Here is a 26,290-nt window from a genome sequence, read left to right as displayed (position 1 = left end):
GCTCTCTAATGTATTAATTGCAGGTCATTTTGAATAGTGATTACGTTACACACACACTCACTCAGGTCCCCTGTTAGATAGTAAATCACGACGCCTGTGTGTTTGCTGTGACATTTCTTATCATCACAAACACACTGCAAAGATTTAGAGGTTTTACAGCAATACCTGAGTTTAAAGGGTTAAATCAAGCAGAAATAGCTCTCTAATGTATTAATTGCAGGTCATTATTGAATAGTGATTATGTTACACACACACTCACTCAGGTCCCCTGTTAGATAGTAAATCACGACGCCTGTGTGTTTGCTGTGACATTTCTTATCATCACAAACACTCTGTAAAGATTTAGAGTTTTTACAGCAATACCTGAGTTTAAAGGGTTAAATCAAGCAGAAATAGCTCTCTAATGTATTAATTGCAGGTCATTATTGAATAATGAATATGTTACACACACACACTGAGTCGAGTCCCGTTAGATAGTAAATCACGACGCCTGTGTGTTTGCTGTGACATTTCTTATCATCACAAACACACTGCAAAGATTTAGAGTTTTTACAGCAATACCTGAGTTTAAAGGGTTAAATCAAGCAGAAATAGCTCTCTAATGTATTAATTGCAGGTCATTATTGAATAGTGATTACGTTACACACACACTCACTCAGGTCCCCTGTTAGATAGTAAATAACGACGCCTGTGTGTTTGCTGTGACATTTCTTATCATCACAAACACACTGTAAAGATTTAGAGTTTTTACAGCAATACCTGAGTTTAAAGGGTTAAATCAAGCAGAAATAGCTCTCTAATGTATTAATTGCAGGTCATTATTGAATAGTGATTATTTTACACACACACTCACTCAGGTCCCCTGTTAGATAGTAAATCACGACGCCTGTGTGTTTGCTGTGACATTTCTTATCATCACAAACACACTGTAAAGATTTAGAGTTTTTACAGCAATACCTGAGTTTAAAGGGTTAAATCAAGCAGAAATAGCTCTCTAATGTATTAATTGCAGGTCATTATTGAATAGTGATTACGTTACACACACACTCACTCAGGTCCCCTGTTAGATAGTAAATCACGACGCCTGTGTGTTTGCTGTGACATTTCTTGTTGTCATAAACACACTGCAAAGATTTAGAGGTTTTACAGCAATACCTGAGTTTAAAGGGTTAAATCAAGCAGAAATAGCTCTCTAATGCATTAATTGCAGGTCATTATTGAATAGTGATTACGTTACACACACACACTGACTCAGGTCCCCTGTTAGATAGTAAATCACGACGTCTGTGTGTTTGCTGTGACATTTCTTATCATCATAAACACACTACAAAGATTTAGAGTTTTTACAGCAAGACCTGAGTTTAAAGGGTAAATCAAGCAGAAATAGCTCTCTAATGTATTAATTGCAGGTCATTATTGAATAGTGATTACGTTACACACACACACTCACTCAGGTCCCCTGTTAGATAGTAAATCACGACGCCTGTGTGTTTGCTGTGACATTTCTTATCATCACAAACAAACTGTAAAGATTTAGAGTTTTTACAGCAATACCTGAGCTTAAAGGGTTAAATCAAGCAGAAATAGCTCTCTAATGTATTAATTGCCGGTCATTATTGAATAGTGATTACGTTACACACACACTGACTCAGGTCCCCTGTTAGATAGTAAATCACGATGCCTTTGTGTTTGCTGTGACATTTCTTATCATCATAAACACACTGCAAAGATTTAGAGTTTTTACAGCAATAACTGAGTTTAAAGGGTTAAATCAAGCAGAAATAGCTCTCTAATGTATTAATTGCAGGTCATTATTGAATAGTGATTATGTTACACACACACTCACTCAGGTCCCCTGTTAGATAGTAAATCACGACGCCTGTGTGTTTGCTGTGACATTTCTTATAATCACAAACACTCTGTAAAGATTTAGAGTTTTTACAGCAATACCTGAGTTTAAAGGGTTAAATCAAGCAGAAATAGCTCTCTAATGTATTAATTGCAGGTCATTATTGAATAATGAATATGTTACACACACACACTGAGTCGAGTCCCGTTAGATAGTAAATCACGACGCCTGTGTGTTTGCTGTGACATTTCTTATCATCACAAACACACTGTAAAGATTTAGAGTTTTTACAGCAAAACCTGAGTTTAAAGGGTTAAATCAAGCAGAAATAGCTCTCTAATGTATTAATTGCAGGTCATTATTGAATAGTGATTACGTTACACACACACTCACTCAGGTCCCCTGTTAGATAGTAAATCACGACGCCTGTGTGTTTGCTGTGACATTTCTTATCATCACAAACACTGTAAAGATTTAGAGTTTTTACAGCAATACCTGAGTTTAAAGGGTTAAATCAAGCAGAAATAGCTCTCCAATGTATTAATTGCAGGTCATTATTGAATAGTGATTATTTTACACACACACTCACTCAGGACCCCTGTTAGATAGTAAATCACGACGCCTGTGTGTTTGCTGTGACATTTCTTATTACACAAACAAACTGTAAAGATTTAGAGTTTTTACAGCAATACCTGAGTTTAAAGGGTTAAATCAAGCAGAAATAGCTCTCTAATGTATTAATTGCCGGTCATTATTGAATAGTGATTACGTTACACACACACTGACTCAGGTCCCCTGTTAGATAGTAAATCACGACGCCTGTGTGTTTGCTGTGACATTTCTTATTACACAAACAAACTGTAAAGATTTAGAGTTTTTACAGCAATACCTGAGTTTAAAGGGTTAAATCAAGCAGAAATAGCTCTCTAATGTATTAATTGCCAGTCATTATTGAATAGTGAATATGTTACACACACACTGACTCAGGTCCTCAGTTAGATAGTAAATCACGACGCCTGTGTGTTTGCTGTGACATTTCTTATCATCACAAACACACTGTAAAGATTTAGAGTTTTTACAGCAATAACTGAGTTTAAAGGGTTAAATCAAGCAGAAATAGCTCTCTAATGTATTAAATGCAGGTCATTATTGAATAGTGATTACGTTACACACACACTGACTCAGGTCCCCTGTTAGATAGTAAATCACGACGCCTGTGTGTTTCTCTCCTCAACCCCCACAACCCCCCACTCACAATTTACATTTCAATAAAGGAGACTTGAAAAACCAGTTTGTGAACCACAGGCCAATAGAGCTCAAACTACCAATGTGGCAGAACCCTTCTCAAATAAACTAGAGAAGATGCTGGGATTTGACCTGCCAAATTAAACTAAATTACAGTTTTTACAATCGCTAGGCCACGTTTCTCAATACTTTGGTCATTTTCAAAACTTGTTCGCCAAACCAACTTTCTGCTTCACATCAGTTATTTCACATTCAAAATCCACAAAAACTAACAAAACACTTAATTCATGTCTCAAATCAAGTGCCAATGATCCACAGTTTAGCTTGCACAGACTGAAGTTGTGATCACTCTGTGAAGAGTTTTGAAAAAGTGACCAACATTTGTTTGACAAATTTGAGAGTGCCAGAGACTTTAACTAAGGAGAATATTCTGAGCACAGTGTGTGATGTTATTGAGATCTTTTATGAAACTTTTTAGAGGTGACAAAAGTGAGAGTTCCAGAGTATCTAGCTGAAGAAAAAAGTCTGAGCACAGCATGCGATACTGTTGAGATCCCTTCTGAAACTTTAGAGGAGACGCATATGAGCAGTCTCTCTAGCCAAGGAGACAAATCAGAGCACAGTATGTGATGTTGTTGAGATCTCTTATGAAACTTTAGTGGAGATAAACATGAGAGAATGTCATTTTTTGTCTCAGGATAAACATGTGAGAAGCAGGAGACTTAGCCTTATGTCTCAATTTGATGTTCACTTGATCTCATTTCTGTCTAGGAGAAAGATGTGAGTTGAGAAGGAGATCTCAGGTTTGATTTTCCTTTCCTCTAGGTTGGCCTTTGGTTCACAAACTGGGTTTTTAGGGCCCTATAAAATCCGTTTTATTTTTTCCCAAATTCCGTTTTTTCCGTTTTAATTTTTGCAGATTCCTTTTTTTCTGTTAAAATGTTTGGTAATTCAGTTTTTTTACCCTTTACTGTAATTTTGGTGAAAAAAGAGTTTGCTTTTAATGTTAATATAATACAACATAAAACAAAAAATAGGAATGACCTTAAATTTATCGAGGTAACAAACATCACATTTACTTTTTAGGACAAATATGATATTTGACATAACACTGCACTTCAAATACTTCAAATATTAATGGTTATTAGCTTTAAACTTTCCGGTAAAATAAATTATAATAGTTTATATAAGTTAAAATGAAAGTGCTCCATTAGCTTTTTCTTTCAAGTAATTTTTTTTTAAAAAGAACTAAAAAAAAAAAAATCATAAGAATCATCTTTTACAGTACTCTTAAGTACTCTTAAGTAAAACATTTAAATTTGAAAATTAACATAAAAAAACATTGCACCATGAAATCATGTAGTGAATTGTTCTGTGTGTTTAACAATCACCATAATGATATCCAGAGCTGTGAAAAATAAAAATACACGAAAACACAACACTGCCAGAAGTTTTTTTTCCCCAACTTCAAAGGCCCCTTTAAATGATTAAAACTAGATGCTTAATTTTAACTTTAAGGTTACTTATCATGTAAACTACCCATATAGAGCATGTTAAATGCATGTTTGGAACAGACTAACAGAGGGGAAAACGGTCGCATTTGCAGCAGATATGCATTGCTGCCTAATGTGCACATTATAAATCAAAGCACGAGATGACAGGGGTCGAGCAGAACACCGGAAAATCTGACAGAATGGACAATATTTGTCTGTCTGTGCAATACACGAGCGCGGCTCACGCTCTCCATACGGAAAGCTTCTGCGCCGCCTGTGCGTGCAGTGTGAAACCGCCGTTAGCGTCGAGTTTCTTAACTTTTTCGCTGCCGAAAGCAGAGCCGTGGAGACCAACTTCGCCATACTTTCATTGTTTTGAAGGGCGAGCTGAAATGACGGGAGGGGTTGTGTCGCGAAGATTTGCTCCCCCCGGTCTGCACTTTCCTCAGACATACGTTCTCCACCCACACGACACAGAATTTCATTACAAATATGTAAAATTCCGGGGAAATCTGCGTTAACACCAGATTCCGCGTTAATATGCCAATTCCGCGATTCCGTCCGCGATTCCGTGATTGCGGAAATTATAGGGCCCTAGGTTTTCAAGTCTTCCCTTATTTATTATTATTAAAATGTAAATTGTGTGGGGGGTTGTGTGGATCTACTGTGTTTGTGGGCCCAGTTTACAGCAGTTAGTTCACCTACAAATGAAAATTAGCCCATGATTTACTCACCCTCAAGTCATCCCAAGTGTATATGACATTCTTTTTTCAAATGAATAAAATCTGAGTTATTTAAATTTATATTAAAAAAGTCCTGGCTCTTCCCAGCTTTAAAATGCCAGTGCCTTGTCGGTCCATAAAAGTGCATCTAACCATCATATAACTGATCCACACAGTAACTGATCCATAGACTAAAATACTAGCTTTCGGTTTTCAGTGCCACACGAATCACATTGTGCTTAAAGGACAACTCCGGTGAGAAATGACCCTAGGGGTAATTAACAGATGGTTACCGAGTAGATCGTTCTCTGGGATGCGGTTTCATGAAAATCGAATTTAAAGAGTTTTATCTCTAAACACAGATTAGCTTATAATGTTTGTCTATGGGGCATGGAATAAGTGAAATTAAATCGCTAGTTAATACCACTAACAAGGCTCAACATATCCTCACACTAACACGGCAGCATAATGAGGGTCCCTACATGCAAACCGCAGCATTGAGAACTTGTTAGAGTACAAACGGTTTGATAAGAAGATACTTTATAAAGACAGTACATTACACGTTTACAGACTGCAGCCATCTTGGAAAACAGTCTCGACTAGTCGAGCCACGAACGTTGTGCTAAGTGAGCTGGTCGATAGGAATTAAGTTTGTGAAATCTAATTACATGGACTTTTTTTTCTTTTTTTTCTCTACTGCGTTCAGTGCTTTCTTCCGGAAACAACGGCCCATATGAGATTCCAAGTCACAGTTCATCACTTAGCACAGCGTTCATCACTCAAATCTGTTTTTAGAGATAAAACTCTTTACACTTGATTTCCATGAAAACGCATCCCAGAGAACGATCTACTCGGTAACCATCTGTTAATTACCCCTAGGGTCATTTCTCACCGGAGTTGTCCTTTAAAGAGTAACCCTTCTTCACCCATGAATCCTTGACGTATGTGCACTGACAAACGCAGAAGAGAGAAGATAGAGCTAAACAAAACTTAGCGTCAGGGGTTACTCTTTTCATAATAACACTAAAACACAATTTCTTTCAATAAAAATAGTTTGTTTAGTGTATAAAGTTTAAAATATGGACATTGTTCTTACACAAACGTGCCACTTTGCTTCAGAAGGCTCTTCATTACTCACGTGCTATATGGGTGAACACCTGAAGCACACGCCCCAAAAGCTGTATCTCTGACAGTCCACGAATGCTAAACTAAAATGCTAAAATTAATACAAAATTATTTTTTAAAAAATAGGAAGTATCCCAGTAAACATAGTTGCTTATGTCATAGTAGGTTCAGTTAAGTGAACATACACTTTGAGAAAAAGTAACTTTAAAATTATTAACTTATTATATATATATATATATAATTTTTTTTTTTTACAGTGAGGACAATACAGTGTTATATTACAACTACTGACAGACTTGGGCTAGTGGTTTAGATGTGCTCTTGAAATTGGAATAGAGAATAGTGTGTGTGTTGAGTTTGCTGCTCAACCCCCCACCAGTAATTTACATTTCAATGCATGAAGACTCTCACAGGTGAGACACAGAACCTCACTACTGTTACCTATGTCCTAGACCAAATACACTGCCAAAAATAAATTGAAATTACATGATGAAATGAAATTACAATCGCTATGACATATTTCCCAATATTTAGGAGAACTGAGTGAGGAGTTTATACATTTGCTAACCAACTTTCAGCTTCACAGCAGTTAATTTTACATTTACAAATCAACTCATTCTTACAGAGCACGGCACAGGTTTATCCAACACTAACATCAGGAACATTATACAATTAAAATGTCTTTACAAAACTAGAATGACACTCTCTGCTGCTTATTATTCACTGCATGCTTACAGTACAGTACAACATTATTCCTAAGTTTCCTCTTTTGAATGGATGGTAATGGTCTAACACTGGTGTTGGTGTTCAGTTTCATCAAAGTTGCTTTGATAGTGTTTGATTTTTTTAGCAGGATAAATTGCATTACAGTATTACGGTATACATGTTGTAAATTGCTGTCTCATTCAGTTTTGTATTATGTTATTGTTTTGTCCATAAGTTTAACACTTTTGAAAACAGCATGTAAGGATGTGCGAATTGGCCTGTAGAACAAAGATTTGATTGTGTTTGTGTCAAAGTGAGAAAAGATTTCAGGTAAATTGAAAGATGTCGCCATTGAATGCATTTTTTGCTAAAGCAATGTTGATCTACAGTTAAGCTGTGATATCAAATGTTCTTTTACAAAACATTTCTCAATAATAAACACACTTTTTCAACTTTTTCAACTCTTCACACAGTGATCACAACTTCAGTCTGTGCAAGCTAAACTGTGGATCATTGGCACTTGATTCGAGACATGAATTAAGTGTTTTGTTGGTTTTTGTGGATTTTGAATGTGAAATAACTGATGTGGAGCAGAAAGTTGGTTTGGAGAACTGTGTGAAGGATTTTGAAAATGACCAAAGTATTGAGAAATGTGGCCTAGCGATTGTAAAAAATGTAATTTAGTTTAATTTGGCAGGGCAAATCCCAGCATCTTCTCTAGTTTATTTGAGAATGGTTCTGCCACACTGGTAGTTGGAGCTCTATTGGCCTGTGGTTCACAAACTGGTTTTTCAAGTCTCCCTTATTGAAATGTAAATTGTGAGTGGGGGGTTGTGGGGGTTGAGGAGAGAAACACACAGGCGTCGTGATTTACTATCTAACATCTAACTATCTATTAATACATTAGAGAGCTATTTCTGCTTGATTTAACCCTTTAAACTCAGTTATTGCTGTAAAAACTCTAAATCTTTACAGTGTGTTTGTGATGATAAGAAATGTCACAGCAAACACACAGGCGTCGTGATTTACTATCTAACAGGGGACCTGAGTGAGTGTGTGTGTAACCTAATCACTATTCAATAATGACCTGCAATTAATACATTAGAGAGCTTTTTCTGCTTGATTTAACCCTTTAAACTCAGGTATTGCTGTAAAAACTCTAAATCTTTACAGTGTGTTTGTGATGATAAGAAATGTCACAGCAAACACACAGGCGTCGTGATTTACTATCTAACAGGGGACCTGAGTCAGTGTGTGTGTAACGTAAATCACTATTCAATAATGACCGGCAATTAATACATTAGAGAGCTATTTCTGCTTGATTTAACCCTTTAAACTCAGGTATTGCTGTAAAAACTCTAAATCTTTGCAGAGTGTTTGTGATGATAAGAAATGACACAGCAAACACACAGGCATCGTGATTTACTATCTAACAGGGGACTCGACTCAGTGTGTGTGTACCGTAGTCACTATTCAATAATTACCTGCAATTAATACATTAGAGAGCTATTTCTGCTTGATTTAACCCTTTAAGCTCAGGTATTGCTGTAAAAACTCTAAATCTTTGCAGTGTGTTTGTGATGATAAGAAATGTCACAGCAAACACACAGGCGTCGTGATTTACTATCTAACAGGGGACCTGAGTCAGTGTGTGTGTAACATAATCACTATTCAATAATGGCCTGCAATTAATACATTAGAGAGCTATTTCTGCTTGATTTAACCCTTTAAACTCAGGTATTGCTGTAAAAACTCTAAATCTTTGCAGTGTGTTTGTGATGATAAGAAATGTCACAGCAAACACACAGGCGTCGTGATTTACTATCTAACAGGGGACCTGAGTCAGTGTGTGTGTAACGTAATCACTATTCAATAATTACCTGCAATTAATACATTAGAGAGCTATTTATGCTTGATTTAACCCTTTAAACTCAGGTATTGCTGTAAAAACTCTAAATCTTTACAGTGTGTTTGTGATGATAAGAAATGTCACAGCAAACACACAGGCGTCGTGATTTACTATCTAACAGGGGACCTGAGTCAGTGTGTGTGTAACGTAGTCACTATTCAATAATTACCTGCAATTAATACATTAGAGAGCTATTTCTGCTTGATTTAACCCTTTAAACTCAGGTATTGCTGTAAAAACTCTAAATCTTTACAGTGTGTTTGTGATTATAAGAAATGTCACAGCAAATACACAGGCGTCGTGATTTACTATCTAACAGGGGACCTGAGTCAGTGTGTGTGTAACGTAATCACTATTCAATAATGACCTACAATTAATACATTAGAGAGCTATTTCTGCTTGATTTAACCCTTTAAACTCAGGTATTGCTGTAAAAACTCTAAATCTTTACAGTGTGTTTGTGATTATAAGAAATGTCACAGCAAACACACAGGCGTCGTGATTTACTATCTAACAGGGGACCTGAGTCAGTGTGTGTGTGTAACGTAATCACTATTCAATAATGGCCTGCAATTAATACATTAGAGAGCTTTTTCTGCTTGATTTAACCCTTTAAACTCAGGTATTGCTGTAAAAACTCTAAATCTTTACAGTGTGTTTGTGATGATAAGGAATGTCACAGCAAATACACAGGCGTCGTGATTTACTATCTAACAGGGGACCTGAGTCAGTGTGTGTGTGTGTAACGTAGTCACTATTCAATAATGACCTGCAATTAATACATTAGAGAGCTTTTTCTGCTTGATTTAACCCTTTAAACTCAGGTATTGCTGTAAAAACTCTAAATATTTGCAGTGTGTTTGTGATGATAAGAAATGACACAGCAAACACACAGGCGTCGTGATTTACTATCTAACAGGGGACCTGAGTCAGTGTGTGTGTGTAACGTAATCACTATTCAATAATGGCCTGCAATTAATACATTAGAGAGCTATCTCTGCTTGATTTAACCCTTTAAACTCAGGTGTTGCTGTAAAAACTCTAAATCTTTACAGTGTGTTTGTGATGATAAGAAATGTCACAGCAAACACACAGGCGTCGTGATTTACTATCTAACAGGGGACCTGAGTGAGTGTGTGTGCAACGTAATCACTATTCAATAATGACCTGCATTTAATACATTAGAGAGCTATTTCTGCTTGATTTAACCCTTTAAACTCAGGTATTGCTGTAAAAACTCTAAATCTTTACAGAGTGTTTGTGATTATAAGAAATGTCACAGCAAACACACAGGCGTCGTGATTTACTATCTAACAGGGGACCTAGTCAGTGTGTGTGTAACGTAGTCACTATTCAATAATTACCTGCAATTAATACATTAGAGAGCTTTTTCTGCTTGATTTAACCCTTTAAACTCAGTTATTGCTGTTAAAACTCTAAATCTTTGCAGTGTGTTTGTGATGATAAGAAATGTCACAGCAAACACACAGGCGTCGTGATTTACTATCTAACAGGGGACCTGAGTCAGTGTGTGTGTAACGTAATCACTATTCAATAATGACCTACAATTAATACATTAGAGAGCTATTTCTGCTTGATTTAACCCTTTAAACTCAGGTATTGCTGTAAAAACTCTAAATCTTTACAGTGTGTTTGTGATTATAAGAAATGTCACAGCAAACACACAGGCGTCGTGATTTACTATCTAACAGGGGACCTGAGTCAGTGTGTGTGTGTAACGTAATCACTATTCAATAATGGCCTGCAATTAATACATTAGAGAGCTTTTTCTGCTTGATTTAACCCTTTAAACTCAGGTATTGCTGTAAAAACTCTAAATCTTTACAGTGTGTTTGTGATGATAAGGAATGTCACAGCAAATACACAGGCGTCGTGATTTACTATCTAACAGGGGACCTGAGTCAGTGTGTGTGTGTAACGTAGTCACTATTCAATAATGACCTGCAATTAATACATTAGAGAGCTTTTTCTGCTTGATTTAACCCTTTAAACTCAGGTATTGCTGTAAAAACTCTAAATATTTGCAGTGTGTTTGTGATGATAAGAAATGACACAGCAAACACACAGGCGTCGTGATTTACTATCTAACAGGGGACCTGAGTCAGTGTGTGTGTGTAACGTAATCACTATTCAATAATGGCCTGCAATTAATACATTAGAGAGCTATCTCTGCTTGATTTAACCCTTTAAACTCAGGTGTTGCTGTAAAAACTCTAAATCTTTACAGTGTGTTTGTGATGATAAGAAATGTCACAGCAAACACACAGGCGTCGTGATTTACTATCTAACAGGGGACCTGAGTGAGTGTGTGTGCAACGTAATCACTATTCAATAATGACCTGCATTTAATACATTAGAGAGCTTTTTCTGCTTGATTTAACCCTTTAAACTCAGGTATTGCTGTAAAAACTCTAAATCTTTACAGAGTGTTTGTGATTATAAGAAATGTCACAGCAAACACACAGGCGTCGTGATTTACTATCTAACAGGGGACCTAGTCAGTGTGTGTGTAACGTAGTCACTATTCAATAATTACCTGCAATTAATACATTAGAGAGCTTTTTCTGCTTGATTTAACCCTTTAAACTCAGTTATTGCTGTTAAAACTCTAAATCTTTGCAGTGTGTTTGTGATGATAAGAAATGTCACAGCAAACACACAGGCGTCGTGATTTACTATCTAACAGGGGACCTGAGTCAGTGTGTGTGTAACGTCATCACTATTCAATAATGACCCGTAATATTCAATAATGTAAATACATTGGTGTACCTGACAATAATCTTAAATGAGAGATGTGGACTGATCATATACTGTAATTATGAAGACACAACAGAGAATGAATTTCTTAAAGAAATGACTTTTCTGTAATGTATTAGGTGTTATGTCTAAGGTATATTGTGTTTGTGTGTGTGTGTGCCTATTGTGATACCAGATGCCTGAGTAAACAAGTTAACTTATTTTAATGTGTTGACTAAAATACTAAAACACAAGAAGACTTGTGGACTAACTAAGTGTAGTGTGTTACTTGATGTTACATCTTGTAACTTTATTGCGACTGTGTAATAAATATATTTAAAAATAAGCTTCAAAATAAATTAAAGTATTAAAGTATATTTTAGGTTACAAATAAATACTTCTCAGTACATTCAAAAGAACACAGTTATTATAAAAAGACATATTACTTGACACATTATATAGTCTGTACGAAGCTTAACTGCATTTATGTTATTTATTTGTAAAGACATGTAATGGTGGAGATGGCATATATGCCAAATGCATATATATATATATATATATATATATATATATATATATATATATATATATATATATATATATATATATATATATATATATATATATATATATATATATATATATATATATATAAAATGAAGACAGACTTGACTGCCAGCTCACTTCACATTCACACACAGCTCCACTGCAGACTAATGGAGGTCCCCTGTTGGATAGGTAGACATCGGTCACACACAAACACACACAGCTCCATTAGAGTCTATGGAGGTCCCCTGTTGGATAGGTAGACATCGTTCAGGTCCCCTCTTGGCATATTTTTTAAAAAATAAAAAAATGCTTATTTGAAGTTATATTATGAATAAGGACCTTAAAAGAAAATTTTGTATGTGATTTTTGTTTCTTCAAAATGACTAGAAACACAGGTCCCCTCTTTGATAGTGTAGAGTGATAGTCCCCTCTTGGTAATATAGACGTGTATGTGTGTGTGTGTGTGTGTGTGTGTGTGTGTGAGAGAGAGAGAGAGGTTTACTGTGGGCCAATCCTGGCCTTATTCCAGCGCTGGCATCTCAGTGGCAGCAGGTGGAGCCCAGTGCTTCACAAACCAGCACCAGCACTCCTCCCCCACCCCGTCTCACCCTTACCAACACAAACACACACTCCACGGACACATTCTCTCAACGCTGATTGAACAATGGGGATTTTGAAGTCGTATAGCTCTAAAAGATAGAAAACAGGTTTATTTTAATAATATTTTTTCTAACAAAATCTTTTAATTGAAGGAACATTCAAAGTGCAGTAGAAGTTAAGCTCACTTGACTGCAGTTGTGGCAGCAGTGTTATTTTTGACTAAAAATTTAACTTTTAAAAATTGTTTTCATTAATTGAAATAAAGGTGAAATAAAATTAAATATAAAAAGATGATGAAGAACTCTAAAAACTTAAATGAAAAACAGAAAATTATCCTCAACAACTAGGCCTATCCAAAATAAAATGAATTTGAAGTTTGAAATGCTAACATTTTTAAAGAACTGAAATAAAATACAAATGAATTTTGATTCAAATTTAAGCTTTAAAAAACGTAACATTTTTTAAAGTTGCCTTGATGATAAGGCCTTAAGTTGACGTACTAAAATAACTAAAACTAAGAATTGACATAAAAATGAATTAAAGCTTAATAGAAATATTATAAAACCAACTAATAAAAATGAAAAGAGCACATAAATCAATAAAACACTCAAATTTAAATGAAAACTGAAAATATTAAAAGTTCAAAAATCCTATAATATATGAATAATACACTAAAAATTATATGATCAATAAGTAATGACAACATAAGTTTTTACATTGCTTTAATTCATCAAAATAAGTAAAACATTTTTTTTTCTTCTTAATTTAAAAAGTTCAAATCAAGGTGCCTTTTTTACAGTGCACTATAAAAAGTGATGAAACCCTTTTTCACACACACAAAAAAAAAATTCAATAAAGAAACAATGCTTCATTAAAAAATATATAAAGTTATGTGGAATCGTCAAGTTCACAAAACTTAAATTTTTCAATTACGCATAAAGTCTATTACATAATGATTTTAAGTCAACTGATCACTTTTTACAGTGTGGGGACAGTTTGTTGAGGGGTTAAAAGCAGAAATATGAATCTTATCATTTTATAAAAGTACTTGCATCAATTCTTCGGCTGAAACGTGTATTATTTGAGCTGTAAAGTTGTTTAAACCATCCTTTTACAGTCGTTATAGTTATCATGGCCACACAGTTATACAATTTACACAGATCAGAGATTTCATCACACTAAATATTCATATTGTTTATGTCTTTTGGCTGTACTATTAAAACTGAATATTTTGATGCTTACAAACAGGCTACATTCATTTCCACTGCATCTGCCTCACTGTAACTCATTTTTGGAGCTAATCAACACAATGCGTTAACTATGCGGTTAATAAGTGATCTTTTTTTTTACTGTCACTGTAAAATATGTAAACACTCAGATATTGTTAACATATTTTGGCTATACTATACCCAATTCACTTCCGTACCTGTCTCACTGACATTAAAGAAATGAATTTGTGGAGTTAATACACAATATACATGATCTTGTACTGAACGCGAACTGCCATTTTATACGTTTTCCATCCCCTTTTAAAAATCACCTGTCGTTAGACATGCAAACTCTGAGTGTATTAAAGCTTCAGCCTATTTAAAAGCACAATAGAGGTAGAGTAAGGGGATCCTCTGTCGTGTTTCTTGTTGTTTATTCATAAGGCCCGGCTTGGCAAAGCCCCGAAGGCAAGCTGCTATAGTGCTGGATAATGTTATTACCCTCCGGCTGCCTAAGCAGAACTGTAGCCCCGGATCCAGCGACTCCACACAATCCCCTCATCGACCCCCATTCCACAAAAATCCTGTCCCACAGTGCCGTCGCTCCAGGTGTGTGTGCCGCTCGAGCGTGGGACCCCCGAGCTTGGGTGGTATTTACATTTGGAAAGCCACTGCGTTTATCATTCCCAAACACTCATCTTTAAATCAGCCTCATTTGGGTGAATGTAAAGAGAAAAATGCGCTCGCCACGTCACTTTATCCTCCTTTTAAACACAAACGAGAAATGTTTGTCATGATTTCCAGCATTTGTTTATTGCAGTGCTTGTGATAGTTGACAGCTTTCAGAAGCGGTTTGAGTTCAGCACTGATGGACAAAGCACTCTCGCTGAACTGGAAGCAGGGCTCACTGTTACAGACGCTCAGACCGGATATCAAAAGGGCTTCTGTATTGAAAGATCACCCTCTTGTGGCTTTTAATGGAATGCAAGAGAAAAGGTGAATTAGTTACACATCTCCAGTTCACTCTCAGATCATTCAGACTGAAGTCTGTTAAGTCCCGCTCGTCATTACTGAAATATAGTATATTACTAAACACTCCAGATATTTTGGACACAAACATTGGCCTGATTAGTTGTTCGGAACATGGTTTTAAAATGTTGATTATATTATTACAACTGTACAAAATAACAATCTGGGATTATTATAATAGACATCCCATCTATATGCATACCACACATCTTATTTACCACACAAAATAGTGTCCGTTTACTCTTAAAATGCTCTAACGCAAAACATTAGGGATTTAAAATCACTGACCCACTTATAATTTGAAATATATTTTACGTGTGTTTGAAAAGAGACCTTTGATTTATTATTTTTTCGTTTTATATATGCGTTTCGAGACCTGTCAGTTCAGATCACAGCCTCTAGGTGGAGTCTCTACCTATATTTGATGCCTGACCGAATAGAATGGACGAGGAAGTCGGGCTAAATTAATGATCATCAGCTTTGAGTCCATTATAAATAATCATTTATATTCTAAATTATATTATTAATTATAATAACGATAATTATAATAATAATAATAAAAATGCCTAATGGTTTTTAAGACGCATACAGTATTGTGGTATTATATGCATGGCTAACGGTTATACATCTTTATTTTAATAATATTATTATTATTGAATGATAATATAATTGTTTATACCGTTAATACATTATTTTTTATTTAATTTTAAGGCTTATTTTCACTTATTTTTTGGGTTTAAATGGTAGCATATTGTATCTGTAGTTAGATCAATGGTAGCAAAATGTTCTATTTAGCCTATTTATTCAGTTAGAGGTTATATTATTTAACTCGGCTTTACAAAATCTACTTTTCCTTCTTACTCTTTTTTTAATAGCTTATAATGATCATTGCACACTGTAAAAGCGTATTTTTGTACCTCAGTAAATTAATCTTTATATGGATGTGTGCATCTCTCCTCACTAGCATTTTCATGAACTCATTTGCATTGTGTTTTGTTGTTTGGTTATATACGAGTATGATTTGAGCTAATAATTGTATAATTAGTTTTCAACTGACGCATCCTGCATAAAGAGTCTACGAATGATTTTTACGAGAATGTCTTTATGCAAACTACAATCATTTAAATATGTCAATATTTCGAGCTGCTGATTTAATTTGTCTGCATATAAATTATGGCACGTCCTTTGTGTGAATTGAACTAGAATATACATTTCCAAATGACCTTCCGAGTATGTTTTATTATTTTCTCGTTTTTTAAATGTTACGGAAATTGTCATTCACAAGTTCCCGCAGCTGCATAAATTTAGAAGTGATTAAAAGTGCTTACTTTACTAATATTTTGTAGTGGCCCCAACATTAGCTCATTGAAAGCCAGATAAATAGCTTGCTGCATTGACTTTTTACACAATAAGTTTTAGCCTTCTTGAGGATGGTTTTTCATTAGATGGCGATATAACGCTGAGTTTTACGCATTTTTACCCCTGAAGACTATCGAGATGTTCAGCGAAACTTCAGCGCGCACTTTTTTTTCTCCACACACACACACACACACACACACACACACACACACACACACACACACACACACACACACACACACACACACACACACACACACTGACACAGATTTCCTCATGCAGACAGACTCGTCTGGCAGCGGATTCTCAAATAAGACCTCACAGATGTATTCGTTTTTACCCTTTCTTGTGCTAATCTCGAATAAAAAAGTGATTACTCACGTCCACCACTCAAGTTGAGGAGAACCTCCATCCAAGTGGGATTAGGTACATCACCTGATTTGGTCCCGAGACTTTTTCCACACTTAAAAATTAGCCGAAAATGCACCATAAACCCCAAATGATGGTTTCTTTGGAAGAGTTCAGTCCCTGTAGTTCACTCCGTCGTCCTTTACACACTGCAGTTTATGCTTCGTCTTTGCCACTCTGCCTCCAAAAGCCTTGGCACAGTCGCCTTGGCATTCCTAGAACTTGGCAGAAAATGCTATAAAGGCGTCTCTTAATGTCTGCCACAATTAAACGAGACAAAATTATGCGAATCTTAGAATTTTATTATAAATAAAATTATTGTGTGTGTGTGTGTGTGTGTGTGTGTGTGTGTGTGTGTGTGTGTGTGTGTGTGTGTTATTCGACATTGAATGCTTAACATTCGTCTTACCTAAAAGGACCAGAGGGGAAAAAAACCGGTGTAGGTTTTGTTTTGTAGCTCATTGTTTATAGACAACAACATTTTTGGGTTAATATATTGCACTTTTAATGACGTTTTTTTCTTAACCTATACCACGAGTCTGAATTAAATACCATATTAAATTAGTGTAAACGTGTAAAAATTCAAGGCCATTTAGATCAACCAATTGTATTCATTTGAACTTTTTCAAAGTGAATATAAAGTTCATGTTTGACGCAGAATGTCATGTAAATTGCTGCTAAAATTATTAATAATGTAAAATATCTAATACAGTGCTTTTTTGTTTGTTAGTTTTCAGTTCTCACCTGTTTCTTCCCGCCAACATCGTCAGTGAACAGTTCGTCATCAGGCCTATAGGCGCTGTTCAGCCAATTAGTGCTGAAATCAATGCGTAAATTAAATGACGTTTTAATGACGTAAATTAAAGCACATTTAGGCCTGAGTGGGTATTTGTAGATGCTCCACAAATGTTTAATAGGTTACATTTGATTTCCAATTTCTGAAAACGTTACAGTGGAAATCTGGCCTATTGGATTCATTGATCCAATTCTCTGGAAGTTTCTAGGCCGCTTTGAAGTTCTGCATGATTAAATGCAGGTGATTGGCTTTTCGACACGCGACGTGACAAGAGAGACGTCGAGAAACGTTCTGAAGTTCCAGAAGTTCACATTCAAATAACGATTAAACCAGCGCGCGCTGCTGAATCTAATGGAACGTCGGTTCTATAGAACGCGCGCGTGCACCTGGATACCTGTCAAAATATGAAGCGTGAAGAATTTTGTCCCTTCAGTTTTTCTTTGCTTTACTACAAAAATGAGAGTGTTTAAGGGTCATTAATTCATTTGAAAGGTAATTTATTTAAATATGCCCTATATTAAATATTAAACCTCAAGCTAAATTTAAGCAAACTAACCTATAGCCTATAGGCTACATGATTGACATAATTATAGTTCGTTCAGCTCTCACTTTCTTTTCGCTCAAGGTCAAGAAGAAAATACAAAACAATTGTTATTATATTATTATTTTTCCTACTTAAATGTGTTTTTTAGTACACCATAAAGTTTGAAACACCTAATTTCAGCGTCAGGTCTGACTGACCGACCGTGTGGCACAGATTGAGCCTTTGCATTCCCGTCAGGCTGTCAAAACACAAACGGAAGTCTGATATCATGAAGATAAGCGCTCTCTGTATTCCCAATCTAATTTATTTTGTGTTCCGCGAGGCTGTTTGCCGAAAAGCTGAGGAGTGGTTGCTGTCACATGCGTGTGAAACTTGCCCAATAGCGACGGTGTGAGCTTTGAGTTTCAGTGTTTTGCCCAATCACAGAGTAGCTCGTGAAAAACACCAGAGGGACGGACCTGCACCTGCAGCAAGTTAGTGTGACTGTGAGTTGTGAGCATAATTAATATGCAGTTTCCTATCATTTCTATCATACACAGCGCTGTGTTAATTAACACCTATTTGCGTTGAACAAAACGCACCTTGGTGTTTGTTTCACGGTTTAATGCTCAGAAATCTTGAGCCATGTATGCGCATCAAATGCTTGCTTTCTGGAATGTAGTGTTTTTTAATTTCCCCAACAGATTGATATCTCATTTAGAATATCATCCCGTATTTCTGAAACACTTTTCTGTGTGCACTGTAATGGATCCTGCACGTTTTCTAGGGGGCGCCCGATTGACTTACAGCGAGAGTAGTTGGTTAATAATAAAACGGTGTTGAGTGCCAACTAAACTAATTACATGAACCAGGTTTTCTTATTAATGATGTTTGCACGTTCGGCACACGTGATTAGAAACATAACATTGCGTTGGCAGTCGCTTTCTTGTCCATCAGTGTCCACCTTGTTTTTAAATATTTTTTTAATAATATTTAGGTATGACGTTTTTTTTTTTTTAAAAACACGCAGTTTTATTTTCTCTGTTCCATTGACTCTTTGAAATATAAAAATCCCCGATATAAATAGGCATATGCTGTTATGGAACCTGTCAGCCGCATATCAGTCTGAAAACGGGGCTCAGAAAAGTGAAATATGATGCTGACAACATTGGTGCATAACTGACCGTTTCAAAATATTGGAAAACAATACTGATCACGCGCAGATAGAAATACTAGGCCTATACTTGGGGTTGAATAGACGCATTACGTGAGCATGAAGAAAAAAACAAAACATTGTTTTATTTATTTAGGCTATTGCAATTGTAGGCTAGTAGCCTAATCGACTGCTTTTTGTAGAATTATAATCGTTTTAGTGAATCATAAACATTGCGCGATCAGTATAGTCCGACTTCTGATCAATGAGGTTATTTTTACGTGATTTAAAGCACTCCTTTTTATAGCTGTATTCCGATTCCCGAACGAATGACTCTTTTGAGCCGATTCTTTTTAGTGAATCACTACATATAGCGATTCCCATGCGATTGACTCTTTTGATCCGGATCTATTAGTGAGTCGAAATAATTATCAATAAATATGAATCTCACGTAGCCTACATACTAACTTAAGCTATTGCTTTCGTCATCTACGACTCGAAAAGAAGCAAGAACTGTAAGCTAATTAAGACATAGGCTAATATAGGCTACTGTGATTGGTTGTTCGTTTTACGCATTAAGTTTTAAAGAATGTTATTCAATTAAAATGTAGCTATTTAATAAGCAGGTATTTGATTGTAGCCTACTTATAGGTTAGGGTACTGCTTATTGCGTTACATTTGTTGCTTGTTCAATCTGAAATGATTTGACACAAAACTGAAGGCAGTGAATGCAATACGAACTCGTCTTGTTTTTCCCAAACGTTTCTTTCTCGTTTATTGATGTGGTTAAAATAAAGCGGTGCATAATATGTCAAAACACGCCATTTAAATGCACTTTCTGCATTACAGCACTTCGTGTTTGCGAAGTGCAGCGGCATTGGGTGCATATTTCTCTTGTCCCGCATGTGTATGGCTCTCGTGCCGATATTGAGGGCGCTGTGCTGATGGGAGAGCCCAAGAGTTTGGACGGGAGCTTCGTCTCAGCGGACTCAAATCGTGCGCTTCACTTTTTCCCTCCCTCTCTCTCTTTTTCTCTCTCTCTCAGGTCGAAACTAACCACGACACAAGTGGCAGCTTTTGCAACAGGGGGTTTTAAGGATATTACAATCTTCCTAAGCATGCCGAGCCCTCCTCGCTGCTCGTAAATCCGCCTCAGTTTTGCTTCGCACCGCCACATGCCTCACGGCGGATGCGAGCGCGCGGCGCGGCGCTATAAGAGACAGCGAAGAATGAATCAAACGCGACTTTTGTAACGCATCGGGACAACTTTTTCTATCCTTTTTTCTATTGAAATGACCGCAAGATGAAATAATCGCTCTTCTCTCGGCGGGTTCATCACCACAGTTTGACTCATGGCTCTGTGAAATCTCCGTGCACTGTACTTCCTTCCATCCATCCGTCGTCGGGACTTTTCTCTAGGCTGCAGTTGATGATAATGCCGAAAGTTTGGATATACGGCTTTAACAGTACAGTACAGTAGATGTGTGTAACTCGAGGCGGGGTTAAAGTTCAGCTCTATGGAGCGCTGAAGCGTCGCGCGCACTTCGCAGAGTTGGAAATGTGAAAGCAAGAAGCAAGGCTTTATTTTCCCTCTCTCCCTTCTTCTCTGTCTCTCTTTTTTTTCTCTTTTCATACACACATATACATACACACACCCCATACATTCACACATACACACCCTCACTCACACACACACACGCACACACACACGCACACACAACATATACATCGCCAATTCAAGAGTTTAAACCGACAGATATGTATTCTCCGCTATGCCTAACACAGGTAAGTGATATTTTCGTCTATTATTAACTCTGTTTGTTGCATTTGAGCGGTGTCTTTGGCCGGGACAGCACGGATAGGGGCTAACCTTTGCTTAAGACAAGTAACTTAGTGTGTAGTAAGGCATTTCTGCTCTGACAGAGCCAACTGAACTACCACATGGCGGATGGCGCCCACCTCACACACACATATATGTTTCTTATGCACATTTATGTGCAGTTGTGTTTTATTCAAGCCGCCCTCGCGTAGGGAGAGACGTTGATTTTATTAAGCAAGTTGAGCTTTAAATAGTGCTGTGCATGAAAGAAAACGTTACACGAATCCTGCAGAGTTAACGTTGTGCCCATTTGATTTGGTTACACTATTGAAAATAAAGTTCTTTAACAGTTGTTACTTTCAGCAAAGGAAACCTCTGTTAATAAGTTGCTTTTTTTAAAAGAAAAAAAAGTTTTTGATGTCACATTTGTAAGTTTTTTCAGACTGGACTCTGTCTAAAGTAGATGTCTAAAGAAATGGAATATAAAAACTCTTAAATATGTTCTACTGGGACATCAAACTGTATTTTTTGTTGGTTCCAATAAAGAACATTATTTTTTAAAGTGTGGACATTTAAGTTTAAAACAGCATATAGACATATGCTCCTTTAAAGCACGTTTCAGATCAGAATAGTCATATTTAGTTGCATTTTAGTATTAACATAAATACAACTATGCTGTTTACAGTATTAACTTTAGTTTGAACTGAGACTTTTTCTTCTCAAGTCATCAGAAACTCTGATTAATATGTATATATACATATATTTATATTATTTTTTAACAACGGTTGTGCTGAAAAACGTAATATTGACTGATAATTAAGACTTTTCTTTGGTGCTGTCATGTCTGTTAACCTAAGTAAGATTATAAATGCATAGTGCAGTTTGTTTGTTGCTTTATCATACTTTTATAATTATCACAGAATAAAAACTGAAGTGGAATAAAGTTGAACAGCAACCGAGAGGGTTAAAGGAGGTTTAAAAAGAAATCCAGTCATCGTCTGAATCATGGTGGCAGGTGAAGTGAGGTGACAGGTCTGCAAAAGCTGTAGTGTTATACTGTAGACTTGATGTGATTTTAAACTGTTTGGTTAAATGCGTTTTACTGAATGCACAAAACAAAGGAGAAGGCCTCAGTATTGTGTCACGTATAGGGCCGTTCTTTTGACCATGTTAGTTACAGTCTGTTTGGAGACACGAGAGGATTCATGCGAAAAAAGACAAATTACGTGTAATGTGCACAGAAGTACAAGCCGAGAAAGCTCGAACTTTGGTCATCTTTTCATAGATTTCATAACGCAAGGCTTGGATTTGTTTGCAACAGTTATTTTAGAGCTTCTGTTATAAATCCATGCAGAACCGTGGGGAAGCTTTTGATAATTTGTCAATCACTATAAATTATGTGACACATTATCACTAACTGACACCTGACGACATAACTCATATATAGCTCATATATTTTATTCAATATTTGTTGCTAAAAGTACTTATTAAAAATAAGTGATATGCAACTTTTAGAGGAATAATGCAATTATTACAAAAATGTAAAAGCACTGTTTTTTCCCCTTTCTTTAAAATAAGTCCTAATGCAAGTAATGCCAGTGATATTATTAAATGTCTAAAAATCATAGTCGTGTTGAAGATAATTGAGACGGGCCATTGATTTCCTCTCTGTTACATTGTTAAGGTAGTATGAGGTCTGCTTTCTCTCTCTCTCTCCCTCTGTGTGTGTATGTGTGTGTTTGTGTATGTTGTCTTTAATAGTGCCAAAAAATCACGTCTTTATATAGCTTTCATTTTATAGTAAAATCCTTCAAATCAAAACACATTTTTCAACTCCTTCCTAAATATTAGTGAATACATAAATATACTTTTATATTTCTTGGGTTAGTTATTGAATACCTTGCAATGTATATATTTTTAGAGACGTGTGCATTCACATTGTCCGTTTTTCACACTATTTTCACATGCGTTAAAACTCTCTTGTCTCTTTTGGCCACGAGGCACTATTGTTCCCTGCTGAGGCCTTACTATAGGACAGCGAGGCTCAGCTTGAAACACTTTAGGAGTCTGGAAAAACCTGACATGCTAACCAGACCCTATACTGACACTCAGGCACGCTCCAAAATGCAAAGAGCTGTTTTTTTCTCTCTGCCATACGAGCAAGCATCTTCCTAGAATTCAGTTTTCATAAATTGCTAGAATTATAACAAAACATGAATCATTTGCATGTTAAATTATGTTCTGTTGTGTATCATTCACCACATAATTCTTGCGATAGTTCCTTTTATTTAGAAAGAGAACTGCAGAAAGTTAAGCATGATTTTACAGTAGAGAGCTTGATTCTCATCTGGAGATTTTCCATATTGATTTTTTGTGTAGACAAGTCTGCAACATATCTTTTTTATTATTATTTAATAAAAACACATACATGTATAAAAAGCCACAACAATAGATGGATATCAGTTATTAAAGAACAATATTTTACAGACGGGATTAAGTTACTTGGAGAGTCAGTTGAAGGCAGATAAGGAAATTCATTCACTGGTTTAAACGCAGGATGAAACAATAGAGTTTTTATGCCTCGGAGGCAAGAGAGTTTGATTCTTGAACAAGACAGGAAGGAAACAATGATTAAACATATACATTTGCTTTGGTGTCTCACAGGAGACACACACACACACATTGTTCTGTACACTATAATAATGATATATGCTTATGCAAATCATTGATTTCCTGTGTTGTAACAAAAGAGATATGGCAGTATGTATATATATGAAGTCTGTTGTTGAGTCTACGACTAACAGACAGTAATCTTACACAAACAATACCACATTTATTTCAACCTGCAGCTTAATACACGCCCAAAATGATGTATTTTTGCTCGACGGTATATTGTGATTATTTTTAATTACGATACAAACATTAGCAGCAGTGCTTGAAATTGGCCTGAGAAATTAATTTAATTAACATTTCTAAATTACACCGAATTAATTGTTAAATTTCTAAAGGCACTGGTCCGAGGCCCAGCACGTTATATTCATATCTGGGCTTATTCAAATGAAATCTGCGCTCAGCACATAGTGCACTTTGCTTGCTTGCTGGCAGCCCTCTCGTACTCGCACGGTCGGTTTTGGGACACGATGCAGGGCTATTGCTGTTTGTGGAAATGTTATTCTAGTGATTGGCAGTCTGCCATTATTCTCTCTATGTAATAAAAACCCTGAGTTATTTTCTGTGTAAAATCCCAAATTATTTCATATTAGAAACCACACGTTATTTATTTGCCCCGTTATTAGTGTTTATTTGTTTTGTTTTTTTCTTTAGGCAATAAAGAAATGGACCTGCAAGTCTGCAGATTCAGAAATGCATATACAGTTTAGGCTATTTATTATTTTGATAATTTTGTGCAGAGTATTAAAAAATGCTTTGTTTACGTAATATTTCAAACATTAAGTATATTGTTTACAGTTATTATGCAAAAAAACTTCATACAGTAATATCCTGTAAATATTCAAATATACTCCCCTTTGTAGATTAAAAAAAAAAAGAATCCACTAGACTTTGAGTATGTACAAAGAGATGTGTTAATATTGAGGCCGATATTTTCCTGGTCTTTTTGTCAATAGATTATAAAAATTGATTTTCTGCCAGGTTGTGCACCAGCGGCAGGTGAAGGGATCCCAAAACCCGGCACAATCTGCCCCGCACACACTCCTGTGTGAAAACAACACACTCCTCGCTGATAGCGAATGAAGTAGCACGGTTTTTTGGAATCGTGTGTGCATTTTTATGGAGAACAGATAAAAATAGCCACTCGAATTTTCCTGGTCGGTTGTTGCTTTTTCTCGGCCCTGGCAGACCCCTAAAGACCAGCATTCTTGCCAGAGAGCCAAGATATGTCCTAGACGAGCTACACACACACACACACACACACACACACACACACACACACACACACACACACACACACACACACACACACACACACTGCCCTTCTCAGTTCACAGACACACTCCTGCTGTTGGGGGCCGTTTTTCAAAATAATCAAATAGGATTTTATGTAGATTCACGCGTTTCGCTTTCATGGTGTCTGCTGTGAAAAATCTGTTGTTACTTCACCTGGTTTTAATTTCACTTGTACAATTGCTTAATAGAAAAAAAAACATTTTAATAACTTGTAGTTTACATTTATATTTTTAAGTGTATATTTTTAAGGATTTTCTGAAACTGTTTTACAGTGTCCATGTGGACTAATTTTTTGCTTCCTTGTCCTTCTTCGCAGGATGAATTCCATCCTTTCATTGAAGCACTGCTGCCCCATGTGAGAGCGTTTGCCTACACTTGGTTCAACTTGCAGGCCCGCAAGAGAAAATACTTCAAGAAGCACGAGAAGCGCATGTCTAAGGAAGAGGAGCGCGCCGTGAAGGACGAGCTGCTCAGCGAGAAGCCGGAGGTCAAGCAGAAGTGGGCATCGCGGCTGCTGGCCAAACTCCGCAAGGACATCCGGCCGGAGTTCCGCGAGGATTTTGTGCTCACTGTCACCGGGAAGAAGCCCCCTTGCTGTGTGCTCTCAAACCCCGACCAGAAGGGCAAGATGAGGAGAATTGACTGCCTGCGTCAGGCGGACAAAGTGTGGCGCTTGGACCTGGTCATGGTGATTTTATTCAAAGGTATTCCGCTTGAAAGTACTGATGGCGAAAGGCTGGTTAAGTCTCCGCAGTGCTCGAACCCAGGGCTGTGTGTGCAGCCGCATCACATAGGAGTTTCCGTAAAGGAGCTCGACCTGTATCTGGCCTACTTCGTGCATGCAGGTAAGTCCCGTTCTGAATTCACTAAATCTGTTGAATGTATAAGGATGCAAATGGCACCTATGTGAGCACCAAAATTTGTATCACAAATGATGGATTGTACTTTTTTATTTTATTCCATTCGATCAAGTGCGCCCTGTGCAACTCAAAACGGAATCCTCTGCTTCCTTTCTGCCACATTTTTCTCAATCAAGAAGAAAAATACATGTCAATTCGTAATTAATTTGAGAGTG

At 36.5% G+C, this 26,290-nt stretch overlaps 1 protein-coding gene and 1 long non-coding RNA gene across 7 annotated transcripts in view; one reads left to right on the top strand and one right to left on the bottom strand.

Moving 5' to 3' along the window:
- The window catches only part of nfia (nuclear factor I/A), a 179,907-nt gene that overhangs the window by 32,136 nt on the left and 121,481 nt on the right, over positions 1-26,290 (top strand). For 4 of the 6 annotated variants that reach the window (XM_067415825.1, XM_067415826.1, XM_067415829.1 and 1 more), the window contains exon 2: positions 25,532-26,060. In XM_067415825.1, coding sequence (XP_067271926.1) covers positions 25,532-26,060 — 529 coding nt within the window. Of the gene's footprint in view, positions 1-20,271; positions 21,216-25,531; positions 26,061-26,290 lie in introns of those variants that run through there. The other 2 variants (XM_067415828.1, XM_067415831.1) reach the window with 2 other exon arrangements.
- Positions 13,788-17,147, bottom strand: LOC137039492 (uncharacterized). The gene is made up of 2 exons (XR_010897673.1): positions 16,932-17,147; positions 13,788-15,133 (listed from the first exon to the last, which is right to left on the bottom strand). It is a non-coding gene; the product is annotated as an uncharacterized lncRNA (long non-coding RNA).

This window comes from Pseudorasbora parva, chromosome 14 (genome assembly GCF_024679245.1).
Source record: "Pseudorasbora parva isolate DD20220531a chromosome 14, ASM2467924v1, whole genome shotgun sequence".
In the NCBI taxonomy this organism is placed as follows: Eukaryota; Metazoa; Chordata; class Actinopteri; order Cypriniformes; family Gobionidae; genus Pseudorasbora; species Pseudorasbora parva.
This window is presented reverse-complemented; position numbering and strand designations above follow the sequence as displayed.